At 54.2% G+C, this 18,466-nt stretch overlaps 2 protein-coding genes across 3 annotated transcripts in view; both read right to left on the bottom strand.

Moving 5' to 3' along the window:
• SPEG (striated muscle enriched protein kinase) overlaps nt 1–2,124 on the bottom strand; it is a 55,571-nt gene extending 53,447 nt beyond the window's left edge. For both annotated transcript variants that reach the window (XM_061187752.1, XM_061187709.1), the window contains exon 1: nt 1,746–2,124. In XM_061187752.1, coding sequence (XP_061043735.1) covers nt 1,746–2,124 — 379 coding nt within the window. The remainder of the gene's footprint in view (nt 1–1,745) is intronic.
• Nucleotides 2,125–10,211: 8,087 nt separating this feature from the next.
• On the bottom strand, nt 10,212–17,945 carry DES (desmin). The gene is made up of 9 exons (XM_061187697.1): nt 17,247–17,945; nt 15,933–15,993; nt 15,716–15,811; nt 15,439–15,600; nt 15,153–15,278; nt 14,526–14,746; nt 12,834–12,877; nt 11,229–11,311; nt 10,212–11,016 (listed from the first exon to the last, which is right to left on the bottom strand). Exons 1-9 carry the CDS (start codon nt 17,822–17,824, stop codon nt 10,975–10,977), a joined length of 1,413 nt encoding a protein of 470 aa, XP_061043680.1. The 5' UTR covers nt 17,825–17,945; the 3' UTR covers nt 10,212–10,974.
• Nucleotides 17,946–18,466: the final 521 nt, after the last annotated feature.

Raw genomic sequence — 18,466 nt, 5'->3', positions numbered from 1 at the left:
GTTTGTCTTTCAGCTAGTTAGCTAGTGATGGCCTCTCCCTCTGCTCTGGACCACAGTGTCCTCACCTGTAAAAGGCAGCCTTTGCACCTGGGGTTCTCTGTGGTCCTTTCTGACTCTAAACAAACGTTATGACACCAAGCTCCTTCTCAGCGCTTCCTCTCTCTGCCCAATATCTCTCTCCTCCAAGTTGTATTCTCATCAATCTATCTATTGTGCCTTTATTTATGTTCTATTTTCAGTCCCCTTTGCCCCTGAGGGCATCAGAGCAAAGACCCCCAAGCAGTCCAATCCTTCCCCAGCTCAGAGCTCCGCCAGGATGGGCCCCAGCCCCTGACCCCAGAAGGGTGCAAGGAAAGCCTTTACCTGGCCAAGTGCGAAGGCAGCCAAGAGGAGCCAGCCTTGGCCCTCTCTGTCATTGAAGAGGAAGGTGGGCAGGGCAGGGCTAGGGAGACAGTGGAGATGCTGACAGAGGGAGGCTGAGCCCCTGCTCCAGCTCCTGATACAGCTGCACCCTGCGGCCTTCTTTTCCCTCCAGCTGCTGAGTTCCTTCAGGATGCTAGAGCCCCCAAGTCCCACTGTAACCCGGGTGGCATGGTATGCCTCCCCCTCAGCCCCCAAGGATGTACCCTATATGACACTACCCAGCTGGAGTGAGAATTCCCTCTTGAAAATATCCAGGGCAGACTCAGTGACCCCAAGCTCTTTGCCATCTCCTCCAGCTGCAGCCTAATTCCTCAGAATTCTATTTCTTAAGACTCAGTCTGCTGAGGCTATGTCTTCAGCCTAGAGAAGAACTGGCTTGGGGCTGAGGAAGTCAAAAAGGAAGCCCAAACACTGACCCAAGGAGATTCCGCCCTGGCCTGCACCCACATCAGCCCCAGCAGGACCCTGAGCACCAGGCCCAGTCTCATACCCCTCCCCTTCTGCCTCGGAATGCGGGGATCATCCACCCCTTCACACACACAGGCAGGGTCCCCAACAGCGGCCTAAGCATCCCCCTTCCATGCCCTCTGAACTTCAGACAGACATGGCCCATGCACTTTCTATACCAACTCCACAAACCCCTCAACTGCTGGTACCACCAGAACCCCGCACAGCCTGTACGTGCACACGCACATGCACACGGGCGTGCTTGCATGTGGATTTTCAAGCACTCACCTCCATACATGCCTAGGAGCCCCCAGCCCTAGCTCTACTCCCTGATACTCTGCACCCTGTTCGTACTTGTCCACCCACTGGCCTCCTCCAACCGGCCTGGTGCTGACCACACCAACCTGCCCTAGCAATGGCCTGTGAGGAGTTCTGACCCATCCCCTCAACATCGCAGCAGACCAGGGGAGCTGGCCTCGTCCTTCAGACATGCACGCACCTGTAAGAGGCTGATTAGGAGTCTCCAGTCTAAATTATCAGAGCCGATGAAAACAATTTCCCCAGGAAGCCTCCCTCTACAGGGAAACTAGGAGGGTTCCCACTATGGAATTCCCAGAAACGCCTGGGTGGGGCTCAGGCTTTGCTTACCAAATGCTGACCCTTAACCTCTGACCTTCTGTGGGGAGCCTCTCTACCTTGACACCCCTTTCCCTGCACGTTCCTCTTGATGGGCACTCCTGGGTCAGCACAGCTGAGAAGCCAGAAATGCGGGAAGAAGGCTGGATGAACAGGTACCTCCCCGGTGTGGCCCAGGTAACCCTTCTCTACCTGTGGGTACCCCTCCCTGCCAGGCTTGGCCCCCACCTCCCCATTACCTCCGACCGGCAGCACTGTGAGGACAGCCTCGCAGGAGGCCTGGCCCCGCTGGTTCTGCGCCCTGCAGCTGTACACGCCGGCATCCCGCGCCCCGCAGCTCCGCAGCCACAGGCAGCTGGGCTCAGGGGCCGGCGCGGGCAGGAGCTGCCCATCCCGGAACCAGCTGAGGCTGGGCTGGGGCGTCCCGCTCACCACCACCCGGAGCTGCACGTCGCTGCCCGCAGACACCGCCGCGTCCTTCAGGGGCCGCAGGAAGACGGGCGCCCCGGCCCCCGCCCCTCCGCCGGCCCCCACTTTGGCCCTCTTCGGGGGCACCCCGGGGCTGGGGGGTGCCCTCTTGCCCGCGTCCTCGCCTCGCGTGCCCCGGGCTTTCTGCATGGTCTCTGCGAGTTGGGCTGGGGGGACGCTGGAACCGGACGGCCACGGGGGCACCCGGGGGATTGTTGCCCTGGGAGATGAGTCCTGGGGGACCGGCGCCCTGCCTTCCTGCTGCCCGCCCGCCTTCGGCCTGTGCTACCCAGAAGGTCACCAGGGCGGCCGCGGTTGCGCCTCGGGGGCTATTTTTAGGCCCCCCGTCTCGGGTTGCCGAGGGAGCTGTGGAGGGAGGGGGCAGCAGAGGAGGGGACTTGGACTCCACTCTGCTCCTTCTCCCCCTCTAGGAGCCCCCATCGCCCGCCTTGGCTTAAGGGGGTCCCCGAGGACGTGTTCCAAGCCCCCTCCCCCGTGGTGTGCCCCACCCCCCAGCCACCCACTCATGGAGTCGGGTTACCCTTGGGCTCAATCCCATTTCCCTTCCTCCCTCCTCTCAGGCCCCTGATTCCCAGCCCCACGCGGCTGCGGGAGAGGGAGAGGAGGTCCTGGGTGAGACCTCTGAGAGGCAGATGGGCAGGCAGGCCCAAGTGGAGGTGAGCAGACCCTGGGGAAGAGGGACCAGTGGCGTCCCTGCAGACTCCAGGACAGCCTGGTGAACAGTAAGACCTGGAGCAGGGAGTCAGGTGGACTGGATCCCAGCTAGTCTTGCCCTTACTTACTGGGTGACATCAAACCTCTCTCAACCTCCAAGTCCTCATTTGTAAAAAATGAGTAGTTGTATAGAGTTGCAACAGGCAGAGAAGAGTGGGAAGGATGTTCCAGGCAGAGGGAAGAGTGTGACCAAAATCAGAGCATGATGAAAGTAGATGACGTGTGCTAAGGATCAGAGGAGTTTGGGGACTTCCCTGGCGGTCCAGTGGTTAGGACTCGGCGGTTTCATTTCCGAGGGCGCGGGGTTCGAACCCTAGTCGGGGGACTAAGATCCCGCAAGCCCCACGGCGAAGCCAAAAAAAGAATCAGAGGAGTTTGGAGGGATTGAACCGCAGTGGGGTGAGGTGAGTGGAGGTGAGAGGTGGGGCCTGACAAGAGGACATTTGCTTTCTAAGGTCTCTATCCTGGTGGCTGATGGGGGCCACTGCAGGGCGTTAAACAGTAGGAGAATGTGGTCAGAGGTGTGTTTTAGAAGGATCCCTCTAGCAGCCACAGTGTGGAGGGTGGATTCGAGATGGGAGACGTGGAAGGCAGTTAGACCCATGGTTCTCAAAATATGGCCTCTGTTAAGAATACAGATTTCCAGGCTCCACTCCCACAGGTGCAGGTTCAATATGGGGCGCTGGGAGGGCTCAGGAATTGGTACATCAGTAGCCCAGTGACTCTGATGCATCTAAGAGTTGTACCTTGAGAAACATCAAGATAGGACATTACTGCTTTTAAAAGTCTAAGTGAGACTTTTGTGATGAGACAGTCTGTATCTTGACTCTGGTGGTAGTCATATGAATCTACACATGCAATAAAATTGCACAGAACTAAATGCACGTGCGCACACACACACGCACACCCACACACTGAGTGCACAAATTGGTAAAACCTGAAGAAGGTGGGCTATATCAATGGCAGTTTCCTGGTTGTGATCTTGTACTATAGACGTTACCATTGGGAGAAAACAGATGAATGATATACAGGATCTCTCTGTATTGGGTTTTTTAAAAAGTATTTATTTATTTTTTTATTTGGCTGCGCCGGGCCTTAGTTGCAGCTTGCGGGATCTTCGTTGCAGCATGTGGGATCTTTTAGTTGTAGCATACGAGCTCTTAGTTGCAGCATGTGGGATCTAGTTCCCTGACCAGGGATCAAACCTGGGCCCCCTGCATTGGGAGTGCGGAGCCTTAATCACTGGGCCACCAGGGAAGTCCCTCTGTATTGTTTCTAGTTCACATAACTGCATGTGAATCTACGATTATCACAAAAAGTTTAAAAAGGTGTTTAGGTGAGAGACAGGCCTGACCTTGAGCCCTGAGGGATGAAGCCTGGGAAAGGCAGGGGGGAGCCAAAGGAAGAGCCGGGAGTCATTAGATGGAGAAAGGTACTCTTATTCACCCCCCATGCCCCCCACCCCGTCATTCTGGGAGGCCCAAGTCGAAGTGTGCTTGTGTCTGTGTGTGCATGGAGAGGGCAGAGAAGAAACAATTTAAATACTGAATTATGCCTACAGGGACCAAGAGCCTTGAGGAATAAAATCTTTGGTTTTAGTTTACATACATTAAAGCTTACTCTTTGCGATGTGCAGTTCTCCTGGTTTTGACATATGCAGACAACTGTGCATCTGCTACCCCAGGACCGTACAGGACAGTCTCTTCACCCTAAAGATCGGCTGGAGCCTCCCCTTTGTAGTCAACCTCGCCCCCTCCCCAACCCAGGCAACCACTGACGCTGAATTGAATTCTTAAATGTAAATTGAATTCTAAAAAGTAAAAATGTGGGGGAAGACATTGTAAGCAGATGGAACACCAAGACCAAAGGATTTGGGGCTTCCCTGGTGGCGCAGTGGTTGAGAATCTGCCTGCCAATGCAGGGGACACGGGTTCGAGCCCTGGTCTGGGAAGATCCCACATGCCACGGAGCAGCTAGGCCCGGGAGCCACAATTACTGAGCCTGCGCGTCTGGAGCCTGTGCTCCGCAACAAGAGAGGCCGCGATAGTGAGAGGCCCGCGCACCGCGATGAAGAGTGGCCCCCACTTGCCGCAACTAGAGAAAGCCCTCGCACAGAAACAAAGACCCAACACAGCCAAAATAAATAAATAAATAAATAAATAAATAAATACCAAAGGATTCAAGACTGTTTTTAAAAACCAATAATCCAAAACTTCCTACCACTGTGCCTCAACAATTTGCATGGAAAACGGTAGGTGGTCTGCAAATAAATGTTGGCTGGTTGGCTGGTTGGTTGAATAAATGAACTGTATGGTCTTGATCAAGTCACCTAACATCTCTAAGCCTCAGCTTCCTCATCTATAAATTGGGGGTAGCCCAACTCAGGGTTTACTCATTCATTCAACAAACATTTTTGAGTTCCTACTGTGTGCCTGGCGCTGTGCTAGCCACTAGGGAAATAGCAGCAAACAAAACAGACAAGGGTTCCTGCCCCCATGTTGCTTATATTCGAGGAAGGAGACAACTATAAAGAAATAAAGAAATGATAGAGATCATTAGAAGAAGATGAGTATTGTGGGAAAATGGAGCAGGATAAGGGAGATGGGAGTGTAGTGGGGGGCTTGCACTTTCAAACAGGGTGACGGTGGGAATTGGCCTCGCTAGGAGCAGTTGAGCCAATCTTGAAGGGGTAGGGAGGCAAACGGGGTAGAAGTCTGGGCAGGACTGCTTCAGACAGAGGTGGGATATGCCCTGTGGGCTCCAGAAGAGCCAGGAGGCCAGCGGGGCTGGAGGGAGTGAGGTGGGGAGACTGGAGGGACAAGAGGTTGGACAAGCAGCAGGGGCCAGGTAACCTAGAATCTTGTAGGCCATGGCTTTTTTTTTTTTTTTTAATAAATTTATTTATTTATTTATTTATTTATTTATTTATCTATGGCTGCATTGTGTCTTCGTTGCTGCACGCGGGCTTTCTTTTTAGTTGCAACGAGCAGGGGCTACTCTTCCTTGCGGTGCGCAGGCCTCTCATTAAGGTGGCTTCTCGTGGCACACGGGCTTCAGTAGTTGTGGCTCACGGGCTTAGTTGCTCTGCAGCATGTGGGATCTTCCCGGAGTAGGGCTCGAACCCATGTCCCCTGCATTGGCAGGTGGAGTCTTAACCACTGTGCCACCAGGGAAGCCTGGCCGTGGCTTTTTTATTCCTAGTGAAAACAGAAGTCATCTCAGAGGATTTTGTGAGCCAAGGAATTACATGATCTGACGTAGGTTGTTGTGATGGCTTTAAATTAGTATATTAAATATTAAAATGAATATTAACTATTTAAAAGGGCCTGGCACAGAGCCTGGAACATGGCTTGTGCATCTTCTGTTTGAATGTCCATAATGGGGGCATTCACTGAGGTGTGGGCAGGAGTGTGTGGGCCTGGGTAGGGAGGGTACAGGCCCCTGCAAGTCGCGGACGCCCTCTCCTGGAGGAGCCTGCACTAGCTGTGACACTGGAAGCCCTCAGGCCCTAACCAGGGCCCTCACCCAGAGCAGCTGGCTGCAAGGCGCTCATCTGTCCCTCAGAATGGCCCCACAGTGCCCTGCGGCCTGGCACCGGGCTGGTGTGTACTGCCAGTCTGCCCTGCCTTGCAGTCACAAGCCTGTGGTGTCATGGAAAGAAATCTGCGCTCTGGAGGCCAAGGAGCAGGGGCCCCGGTACTCCTCTGCCACTGATACGCTGTGTGACCTTGACAGCTCACTCCACCTCTCTGGGCCATGGGGAGTTTCCTCCAAGTCATAATGATGCACCATGTGCTTGGCACATGGTAAAAGCTCACTGTTTGTTGAATCAGTGAATGAAGTGGGGACCATCAGCCTTTCTGATAAATATTTAATTTAGAGAAAAGTAAATAAAAGGACCCAGTGGGTATTCACTCAACAAGTATTTAAATATTTGATGGGCACCTTCTGTGGACCAAGCCCTTTTCTGGGCACCAGGAATGTAGTAGTGAATAAAATGAATGAAAACCTTGCCCTTGGGTAGCTGACATTTTAGGTGTCGAATTAAAGGTCTATGATATATTTGCATATGTGTCCTGGTCAGGCTTGTGGTCAGAGGAGGAATGAGGGAGGCGGTGAATGGGTGGAATGATTTGTCTCCAGGGAGAGGGGTGGCAGGGTAGCCAGAGTGGACAGACAGGGTAGGAAAGTACCCACTGAGACCTCAGTTCTTGGCTTAGGGACCTATTTGCCTCCACAATTCTTCCCACTCCACCTCCTCAAGTGGGGCCTGAGTTGGTCTGGAACTGGTCCCACCGGTCCAGTGCGAAGCTGGTTAGCCCTCTCTGAACCCTCTCATTTCTCAGTATTTAGAGTCTTTTTTTTTTTTTCATCTCTGAGTAGAGTGATTTTGGTTTTCTTTTAATAAATTTTGTATTTCCTAGATTTTCTAAGAAGAGTTTGCAATATTCTGATTACAGATTTAAAAATAATCATGCTGGTATTGCATTTTTATTTGCTTTTCTCATGGATTTTCACATTTTTTTAACAACACAAGTAACAACTGGGTTCTATTCCATAAGAACTGTATTAGTATTTGACTCTGAGCTGCTAGAGGGCAGGGTGTATTTTATTTAGCTTAACTTTCCTCCACAGTACTTTAGAAAACAGTCTATATGCTCAAAAAATACTGAATCAAACACATATTAAGACCTCATCTGTTACCTTCTATTTATACGGTTGTACTCTACAATTAAACAAACATCATGCAGCATTAAACCTTTTGTTGTTTGTATTCAAAAGTAAAAATAAAATACTTCCAACTGCACAATTTATGGCTTAGTCACACACCCCACTGTCTTCTGGTTAGGCTCAGGAGGGCAGAAGGTCCAGAGGTGCTGTGGGTAGGGTACAGAGGAGCAGAAGACAGGACCGAGGTCTCAACCCCCGCTCATATGCTCCCACTAGAGCACCACTACTTTGACCTTCTAACTCCCTTCCCCTTCCCCCATGACTCATGGCTGAAGGAGGTAAAACCCAGCAATGCCAAGGGTGAATTAACACCTGGTGGTTGCAGAGTCTTGAAGGAGAAGATGCCAGTGTCCCAAGGAGCAGGGAGAGGATTTGCCATGGAGGTGATGGGGTGTATGTGTGGGCGCGGGGTGAGGGCACACTGAAGGTCTGGGTGTATGTGTACGACCACATGAGACCCAGATCTTTTTTGGTTTATTTTTGTCCGTTCTCTGGGAGCCCCACATCCATTTCCTCTGCCCTAGATTCCTGGGTCACTGCTCAGCTCCTAAGGAGAAAGACAAAGCAGAGGGCTTAGAATCTCCAGAATCTCCAGTCCCAGGAAGGCTCTGCTCAGAGAATGCTTTCCCCTGGGCCTCCCCTCTTCTCCGAGGACAGGTGGATAGCCGTCACAGGGGCAGATGTGTGCTGAGAAGGAAGGACTTTCTGACCTTCAGAGCTGTCCCAGCTAGAAGGGGCTACCGAGGAGGCACTGTGTTCTCGGACCCAGAGACATTCAAGCAGAGCCTGAGGACTGCTCATCAAGGTGTGAGACAAGGCCGGGGAGGGGATTTCCACATTGTGGAGGTCATTGCTTGGGGGACTCTGAGGTCTGGATCTGAGAGTCTAAAAGTCCTACACTCCCTCCTTCTTAGTGACCAGTCTGCACATAAGCTTTTTTTTTTTTTTTAAAGATTTAATTTTATTTATTTTTGGCTGTGTTCGGTCTTCGTTGCTGCGCGCAGGCTTTCTCTAGATGTGGCGAGCCGGGGCTACTCTTCTTTGTGGTGCGTGGGCTTCTCCTTGCGGTGGCTTCTCTTGTTGCAGAGCACAGGCTCTAGGCACACGGGCTTCAGTAGTTGTGGCTCACGGGCTTAGTTGCTCTGCGGCATGTGGGATCTTTCCGGACCAGGGATCGAACCGGTGTCCTCTGCATTGGCAGGCAGATTCTTATCCACTGCGCCACCAGCGAAGTCCCTGCACCTAAGCCTTTTATGGGAAGGTAGGGATGACTCTAAGACCTTCTCTGACCTCTGTGTCCCTTTATCCTTTGTGGGGTAGGTGAGCGCATGGAACTCATTCAGGGGAAAGAAGAAAGAGGCGAGAGGCTCCGGAGATTACTCACAGATACACACACACCACCACTTATCCACTCAGGCCCACCTCACCCAGGTGTTTCTCTCACAGAGAGACTAGCTCTGATTCCAGCGCCCCCAACAAGCTCGCGGTTAAGAAGCCCCTCACCCATCCCTCCTCCTTGATCCCAATGTGAAGACACAGAAAATGCTACTTCTAATTTCATTTGGGGTTCCACCACCAGTTGATTGGGGGCATTCTGGGGCCTGCAGGGTTCACTCCGTTGGAGAATTTGGGGGAAAGAAAGGGACATTAGTCACCAGTGGCAGAGGGTGTGGACATGGGGTGTAGCCCCAGATGCTCCCAGGGCAAGGTGAAGGATAGCATACGTCGAAGAAGGGGTCCTTCCTGGAGGGAGGGACCACACAAGCTAGAGGGGGAGCCTGGCAACTCGTGAGCCAAGGCCACATCCAAGGAGGGGGAGAAAGTGACACCAGAAAGGCTTTGGAAGCTTCTGGAAAAAGCCAGTTAGGAATGGCACACTAGGGACTTTAAGAGTAAAACCCCATTAGAGTTATTTCACCTACAGACTGTCCGAATTTATCATGTTTGTGATCTCTACCCTCTCCCCACCTCTGAAGTGTAATCCCTTAAATCTGAGGAGTGGCTGGAAGGCTGAGACCTATGTGGATCCATCAAGCTTCCTAAATCTCTGATCCACCTGGAATTTATTTTTTGGAAGGAGTGTAAAGACAGCCAGCTTTCACTCCTGCTCTTGCCCATGGCTACCCAAATGCCCCCACGCCCTATATTGAGTAATTAAGGTTTCCCCACAGAAACCTTTAACGTACCTGTGTTAATGTTTCATTCCATGATTTCCTTTTTTTTTTAATATGTCCTACCTTCCCCTCCCATCTTCCCAAATTCTCCCTAAATTTCCCTTTGGTATTTTAATTGAGATTGTATTGCATTGAAATTATAAATTAACATAGGATGACTTGACATCACATCTTTAGAGTATTGAGTTTTCTTCTCCAAGAACAAGATAGGGCTTTCTATTTTTCTTAACATTGTTATTTTTCCTGAATCTGGCTTTGAGCTTAAAAGATGCAGGTTTAGTGGGAAGAAAGTGTAAGCTTCTTTAGGGAAGGGACCGAGGGAGCCCTACTTCAGAGCCAGTCTGTGGGGTCAGTCCTGGAACTGGGGCCTAACGAGAGGTATCTGTGATTCCCCAACCAAAGACCCCTGCCCAGCCCCCTCCCCCATATGCTACACACATACAGCAAGGCTGGGAGGCTCTGGGGACAGAAGGGGTGACAGGCCCTGGGGGACAGTCTAGCTGGGCAGGAAGGCAGCACACAGTCCATCTCAAGAGGTGGTGCGACAGGGCCCTGGGGTTCACCAGAGACAGGCAGTCAAGACAGCAGGGGCCATGCTAGGCTTGTGCTTATCTTTTTATTGTTTCTGTCCAGAGCCTCTGCAGCAAGGGAGGGGCAGGCACAGGGAAGTGGGCACCCCGGCCACCTGCCTGAGACCGCTCTCTGCCTCTCTCCTCTCTTCTCTCTAGCATCTCGCCCACCCTCTCTCCTTCTGAATCTCCTGCTCCCACATCTGGCACCTTCGGGGGTTCCCTCTTGCAGCCCCTGCTTTCTAAGCCCACCCTGGGAAAGTAATGGACCGTGGGGTCAGTTTCAAGCCCCACAGTCTCCACAGAGGGCTGTGTCCCTAGTTACCTGCCTGGCTTGCTGAGGATGCTGCCCTTTCTGACTCAGGCTGGGGAGGGGGGGTGGGGGAGGTCCATGGGGCTTGAGCCTGACCCTGCGGGGTCCCTACAGCCTGCTCTGGAGCCCTCTCCAAAGCCAGAGGCTAGAGCCTGAGGTCATGGATGTGGGAGGGGCAGGGCCACTGCTGTGCCTTGGCTCCATCCCGGCTCTGCCCAGCACACTACAAGGGCAGCCAAGGGCCAGGCTCACTCACTTCCAACATCCACACCTCACACAGCAGGGGGCTCCCTGTGCCTGAGAGGGTTCAGCCACGTCCCCTGTGGGGACCATGAGGGGTGGTCGGTGAGCAGGGGTCAGAGGCTGTGAGGGGAGCACTGTGGCTGGGTGCGGTGTCCTGGGATAGAAGGAGGCTGGCTTTAGGAGGCAGTGAGGACAGGGGTGAGGATGGTCTCTGATGGCAGAGGGGTCTCTGGCTTTAGAGCACCTCGTGTTGCTGCTGTGTGGCCTCACTGACGACCTGGAGAGGAAGAGAAACCCAGTCTAACACAGTGCTGGCCAGAGAATGGAGCCATGGCCCCGGGCCACCTCCACCCCAGCACAGCAGGATCCCCTCTGCCCCCAGGCAGGAGCCTGAACCAGCACAGCTGGTGGAAAGCACCTGGCTGACAGCCCCCCGGACACACCCCAGAGGTCCCCGTCAAGGGTAAGGGGACCAGGCAGGCCACTCACCTCCCCGTCCCGGGTCTCGATGGTCTTGATCATCACTGTCTTCTTGGTATGGACCTCAGAACCCCTTTGCTCGGGGCTTGTTTCTATAACAGATCCATCCACATACTCAGACTGACCAAGGCCACACCTGGGCTCTTCCTGTGGCTGGGAGTCCTTCCCTGGTCCCACCGGGCAGAGCCCGGAAGACGCCCACCCCCTCAAGACGGGCCTGTTACTTTTTCAGCAAAATGTCCTCACCTGTCCTTAAGCCCAGCACCCAACAGGTGGCTCTGCAGATACAGGGACCTGTCCCAGGGCTGGGATAAGATCAGGAGCCAACAGATGTGCTCCAGGTGCCGGCGGGTTCAGGACGGCAGGGGATCCCCGAGGCCCAGGCCACCCAGCATTCCCACCACCACCCCCACACACACCTCCTCGCTCCCTCTACACCCCTGGCTGCAGGAGAGCCCTGCATGAATTTGTACCCTGACAGGACCCCAAAGCCCAGAACCAAGATACTCTTTTGGAGGACCTCATGGTACCCAGCCCCCTTAAGACTCCAGATGAGCAGTTTGATGTCTTAATGAAAGAGAGATGGAGAGGAGTCAGTCACTGATTCATTGTGCCCTTGGCCAGTCACTTGTCCCTCTGTGCCTCAGTTTCCCCACAGTTAAATGGTAACAATGGTACTTTCCCTATAATGGCCCAGAACTATTGGCTTGTAAAACCATTAAGCGATTTTAAATGCAAGGCTCACACTTGGTGTCTGGATAAACTACTAACTGAAAAGAGACGTTCTGAGTTTTATAGGAAGGGTCAAATTTAGGTCCTTGGTATTATGAGTTTGGTGTTGGTGAATCTCCTTAGCAGGCAACCAGCCTGTGATGAACATTGTAACTCGGTGGAGCACGGCGTATATTTTTTCCTGATGAAAATGAACATCGAATATATAAAAGGTTTGATCTAGGAAAGGCGAAGCTGCCAAGGACTCCAGCTTGCTTTCCTAATGTATCATTATAGCATGTTTTTCTGCTCTCCGGGGTTTGGAAACCACTCTATCTGCATATTACTAACATCAGAATGGCAGAATGCCCTAGGAGTTCGTTCTTTTGATTGTTTGGCTTTGCTAAGGTTTGGCTTCATTTTTTAAAACATGCACCCAACATCTTGCTCCAGCAAACTGGAGGTGTTCAACAAGCAGCTGGGGGGGGCGGGGGGGAGTGCTTGGCAACTTGCCAAACAGACAATGAGTGGTGGGTGCCTTGTAGCCCAGGATATATGGTTCTAGATGCTCCTGCTGCCTGGTCTCCAAGGACACCCCTGGTACCTTGGAGTTTGGGCATATTAGGAAACAGAAACTACTGGCCATTCAATACTCCCAGAAGGTGCAGGGGACATGGTCATGCAATACAATACCATGAAATAAAATAAAATTAAAAGCTCCCTCTCTTAGAAGGCGCCTCTATCTAAACTCCCCCGTCCTCCTGTAGCAGCCCCCTTTCTCTTCCCCAGACCCCAGCCCTGTCCCTACGGTTCTATCCTCCCCTCCTGGCTGGCCTTGGGCAGTGCCCACGCTGGACTCCTATCCCCTGCCACCCCAGCCTCCACTTGCCAACATGCACTCACCTCGGAAGTTGAGGGTAGAGAAGGTCTGGATAGGGAGGTTGATCCTGAAAGGGGAGAGACCAAGCCCCCAAAGGGTTAGGACCCTCCATCTCTCTCTGTGATCACCCCTCAAAGCTTGCCCTGGTCCTCTGTAAACACCATCCTCAGCTGTCCCAGTCCCACTGACTTCCAACACTGCTCGGGGCATGGGGCCAAAGGCCAACTCCAGCTGTCCCAGGAACTGTCCCTTCTGGAAGGATCACCCATTCCATCTCTGACCTGCTGGTGTGACACCAGAACCCCCGACACCACTGCACCCTCCATTGCACCAGGATTTCCTTCTTGCCCTTGGCACTGCAGGGTGTATCAACGGCAGCTGTGGGTGACATCCACTGTGTGTGCCCACCCTCCAGTCAGGCTGGGAACCTCTGGCCCATTCACTTGAGGGCAAGTTCCAGGAGCTGCCACCCCCATTTATGCCTAGTGCTGGGAAAATGCAATGCCACTTAAGGGGTCATTATATGCAGATGTTATTCTACAACATCTGAAATCTTTCTTTGTATAAATCTGTATCTAAATATGTCTGCCGATTTTTTTAAACTTCAGATTTTATCATTTTTGTGAGTATCAATGGGCATCATTTTGTTGAGTAATTGACCTGTTATTAATTGATGATAAGTTTACATAGTGAAGGGGCTTCCCTGGTGGCGCAGTGGTTAAGAATCCGCCTGCCAATGCAAGGGACACGGGTTCGAGCCCTGGTCTGGGAAGATCCCACATGCCATGGAGCAACTAAGCCCGTGTGCCACAACTACTGAGCCTGCGTGCCACAACTACTGAGCCTATGTGCCACAACTACTGAAGCCCATGCGCCTACAGCCTGTGTTCCACAACAAGAGAAGCCACCGCAATGAGAAGCCCGCGCACCACAACGAAGAGTAACCCCCGCTCGCCGCAACTAGAGAAAGCCCGCGTGCAGCGATGAAGAACTAACGCAGCCAAAAATAAATTAAATAAATAAATAAAATAAATGTATATTAAAAAGTCTACATAGTGAAATGCATAGATTTTTAGTGTGCAATCCAGTGAGTTTTGATCAGTGTCTACAACCATGTAACCACCAGTTGAAATCAAGATATAGAACATTTCCATCAATCAAGAAGGTTCCCTCGTGTCCCTTTCTGGTTGTATGTTGTTTTCTGTGTCTAGAGGTGATTTGCTCTGAGCGTATCATTGTGTCTTTTCCTATGAGCATATGTGTGTGTATACATGTGCATGTGCGTGTGTGTGCACCCTCTGAGCACGAGTCTCTGCACCTTCTCTCTTAGCCTATCGTGTCCAAGCCCCTCTGTCTCTGTTTGTCTCTATCTGCCCCCTCCCTTTCCTTCCTCATCATTCCCCGCTCTGCTTCCATCTTTCTCTTGACTGGCAGTAATGTTTTATTACTGGTTGCTGAATATGGTTTTATGCTGCTGGTTCTTAATTCTGAAGATGGATGTGGGAATACTTATACTTCTCTTTTTATAAAAGCTATTAATTAAATCACTTTTTACCCAGGTGGCCTTGGTTAATTCTCTGCAATTAGCAGAGTGGTGGACTCGTATAATATTGTTTCCAGATCTTGTGAAGGTGATCCTGAGCCCTGCTTCAGGGCAGGAATGGGCCCCCAGCACCCCCCAGGAGCCCACGGCCAGCCCCTGCCTTGCCCCTCACCGGCTCTCCTCGCCCTCCAGCAGCTTGCGGTAGGTGGCAATCTCCACGTCCAAGGCCATCTTGACATTGAGCAGGTCCTGGTACTCGCGCAGGTGGCGGGCCATCTCATCCTTGAGGTGTCGGATCTCCTCCTCCAGGCGTGTGATGTTGTCCTGGTAGCCGCTGGCCTCACTAGCAAAGCGGTCCTCCAGCTCCCGCATCTGCCTCATCAGCGAGTCGTTCTGCAGGGGAGGGGCGCCCGGGTCAAGGACAGGCTGCGGTGGTGGTGGTGGGGGAGACACTCGGGGCCCAGGATGGAGAGAGGCACAGCCTTGGGGCTGGGAGGCAACCCCAGATGGCCAAGTCTAGGGCTTGTCAAACTCTTCTGAGCCAGGGAACTCTGAACTCAAATGAAGTCTCATGTGGAAACTCAGAGAACAGAACTGATACAAGGGAGCATGACTGTTCGGCCTCCTCGCCTCCACGCCGGAGTCCCATGATTCCTGAGAGCCCCATTGGGAATCCACCTATCTTTTTTTATCCCTGTGGTAGATTTGAGCAGACAGAGACTCCGTGATGGGCCCGAGGTCACAGAGTGTGAGCTGCAGACAGGAAGGGCTAGACCAGGCAAGGTGGGCAGGGACTCACAGTGCCCTTGAGGGCATCGATCTCGCAAGTATAGGACTGGATCTGGTGGCGGTACTCCATCATCTCCTGTTTGGCCTGGCGCAGCGCATCATTGTTCTTGTTGGCTGCCTGGGTCAGGTCAGACACCTAAGGGCAAAGAGAGGGGCCCTGAGATGACCAGGACACAGGTAGGGGTGGGCAAGGGAGCATAGAGACCCCAGGATCACCCTCCTCCCCAAAGATGGAGCGAGCCATAGGAAGTACCTCCAAACTGGGATTGAGGGGGCCAGAGGGGCCAGAGTCCCACCTTTGACTTGTACCACTCCTCAGCTTCCGAGATGTTCTTAGCCGCGATGGTCTCATACTGAGCCCGGATGTCCCTGAGGGCGGCCGTGAGGTCTGGCTTGGACATGTCCATCTCCACCTGGACCTGCTGTTCCTGAAGCTGGGCTTGCAGCTCACGTATCTCCTGCAGGGTACAGCTGGGCTTCAGTCCCCGACCAGGCCCCGCACGTATCCTCACACCCCCATTCCCGGAGCCCAGCACCACCACCCCCCTTCCAGCTGCTTTCACAAGGGCATACCTCTTCGTGCACTTTCTTAAGGAACGCAATTTCCTCGTTGAGAGATTCGATCCTGCGCTCCAGGTCAATTCGAGCTAGAGTGGCTGCATCCACATCCTGGTAAAGGTCAAGTGAGAGGGAGAGGGTCACTGATCACCCGGTCAGGGCAGAGGGAGACCAAGGGCGACACAGAGGGGACAGAAGGGGTAAGGCTGCTGGGGGACCAAAGAGGGCTCACCGCTCGGAAGGCAGCCAAATTGTTCTCCGCTTCTTCTTTCAGCTGAATTTCCTCTTGCATCCTGGCAGAGACAGGCAGAAGGACAGACAGTTGGTGGGGATAAAACTGGCAGTGGAGAAGACTGACTGGGGGCTTCCCAGGGAGTGGGCTCAGGACAGAGAGAGGAGGCCTGGCTGCTGGATAGAGACAGGAGGCCCCGCCCACACAGGGAGGGAACAGGAAGTGGCCCAATCTCTGCCCTGGAGCCACACCCTGGAAGTCTATGTCCCCACCAGATTGTGACTTCCCTGGGATTAAGAACCATGTCTATTTTTTTGTTTGTTTGTTTTTAATATTTATTTATTTATTTAATTTTAGCTGCATTGGGTCTTCGTTGCTGCACATGGGCTTTCTCTAGTTGTGGTGAGCGGGGGCTACTCTTCGTTGTGGTGCACGGGCCTCTCATTGAGGTGGCTGCTTCTCTTGTTGCGGGTTTCAGTAGTTGTGGCTTGTGGGCTTTAGAGCGCAGGCTCAGTAGTTGTGGCGCACAGGCCCAGTTGCTCTGCGGCATGTGGAATCTTCCCGGACCAGGGCGCGAACCCCTGTCCCCTGCACTGGCAGGCGGACTCCCAACCACTGCGCCACTAGGGAGGTCCAAGAACCATGTCTATTTTATCCACCTCTGCGTTCCCAGGCCCCAGCCCCAGCCTGGCCCACGCAGGTGCTCATTTAACATTTGTGACCTGGGTAGTGGGCCAGTGACTCGGCTCACTACACTTGCTGCCTGTACATACTGGGAGCCTGGTGGAGCCCACCATCTGGTCCTCCAAGCTTTCTGAGGGCTGCGGCCCCCACCCACTCTCCGCTTTCCTCTAGCTTATCGGTCCCCCCTGGAAAGCTTCCGCCGGGCCCAGGGGCCAAGATCCCCTCTCTATCCCCATCCGCAGGGCCTCATCACAGATGAGCTGAGAGCTACTGCTGGCCCCAGATTTCCTTGTCTTCTACCAACCTCCCCTCTCCCTCTGACTGCACATGGGCCTCCTTTCTCCATCCATGTGCCTGCCCAACCCCCAGCAACTTAAGATACTTTTTTAAGAAGCACCTGGTCTCCCAAGGTCTCCCGTTTCCATCCCATGATGTCCCCAAGAAAATTCCTCGTTTGCAGACTGCGGGCACAGGGGAGAGACCTGGCGTCCCTCTCCCCTCCCGGGGGGACACAGGTAGACGACCCTCTCCCTGGGTACGACAGGGTGCTGACAGCTGGACCCAGCCCCAGGCCTAGCCTCCCGCGCCCAGCCCATGGAGAGGGGGGTTCTGGGAGCGCTGGGTCCTCACTTGGCCTTGAGCCGCTGCAGGTCGTCCAGCAGGTTGTCCCGCTCGACGTCGACGCGGGCGCGCTGGTTGGTGAGCACCTCCACCTGGCGCCGCAGCTCGCGCAGCTCCTCCTCGTAGATCTCGGCCACCCGCGTCGGCTCCCGGCCCTTGAGCCGGTTCACCTCGGCAGCGAGCGCCGCGTTCTGCTGCTCCAGGAAGCGCACCTTCTCTATGTAGTTGGCGAAGCGATCGTTGAGCTCCTGAAGCTCCACCTTCTCGTTGGTGCGCGTGGTCAGGAACTCCTGGTTCACGGCGTCGGCCAGCGAGAAGTCTAGCAGCTCGCCCGCGCCGTAGGAGGAGGGCGCGCGGGTCGCCCCCAGCCGGCTGGCCCGCAGCGACCCCAGGCCCCCGGCCCCGCCCGACGTGCGCGACACCTGGTACACGCGGGATGTCACCGAGCTCGAGGAACCCTTGGTGCCGAAGCCCGCACGCGGGAACACCGGCGAGCTCAGCGGGGAGCCGAGCGGGAAGCCCGGGGCCCCGCCGAAGGTGCGGCGGTAGGAGGACACGCGCTGGCTGGACGAGTAGGCCTGGCTCATGGTGGCGGCGAGGGCGAGGCTGGGCGGCGCGGCGCGGAGGAGGAAGCGGCGGGCGGCCGGCCGGAGAGTGGCTGCGGCGAGGGGAGACAGGGCCCCAGGCCGTCGGCACTATTTGTATGCGTCCTGACATCAGCCCCCGCCGCCCCTCCCCTGACAGCTGCAGGATCCCGCTGTCCTGCCAGGAAAGGGCGGCCTCTGTCGTGGGGGCAGGGAGGCCAGCTTCCCCGCAAGAAGCCTGCGCCCCTCAGCCGGCGGGTGCGGGGCCCCTGAGGGGCGTGGGAGAGGCTGGTGGACCTAGGGGGGGCAGAAGATGGGCGGGCCTGCCAACCGCCTCACCAGGGCTCAAGCATGTCTGGAGCCCCCAGGTAGGCCCGCCTGCCTGCGGGCAGGAGAGAGAGCAGGGGAGAGGCTTCCATGTAGTTTGAGGGGCTCCTTTTTGCTGCAAGCAGATACTTTGGGTCATTTCCTGAAGGGACAAGGCCTATTTCCAAGAAAGGCTCCAAATCACCTTTTTTTCTAAAGAGCCTCTGAAAGTGACGAACATTTAGGAGGGCTCAGGCAAAGACCAGGAGCCCACTAGCCAGGCCTAGAGGGGGAGGGTCTCTAGACAGGCAGGGAGGATGGGGGGGACCAGCCCGGGGC

The sequence above is a fragment of the Eubalaena glacialis genome, chromosome 1 (genome assembly GCF_028564815.1).
Source record: "Eubalaena glacialis isolate mEubGla1 chromosome 1, mEubGla1.1.hap2.+ XY, whole genome shotgun sequence".
Lineage (NCBI taxonomy): Eukaryota > Metazoa > Chordata > Mammalia > Artiodactyla > Balaenidae > Eubalaena > Eubalaena glacialis.
The sequence above is the reverse complement of the archived record's forward strand: the minus strand, read 5'-3'. Positions and strand labels throughout refer to the sequence as shown.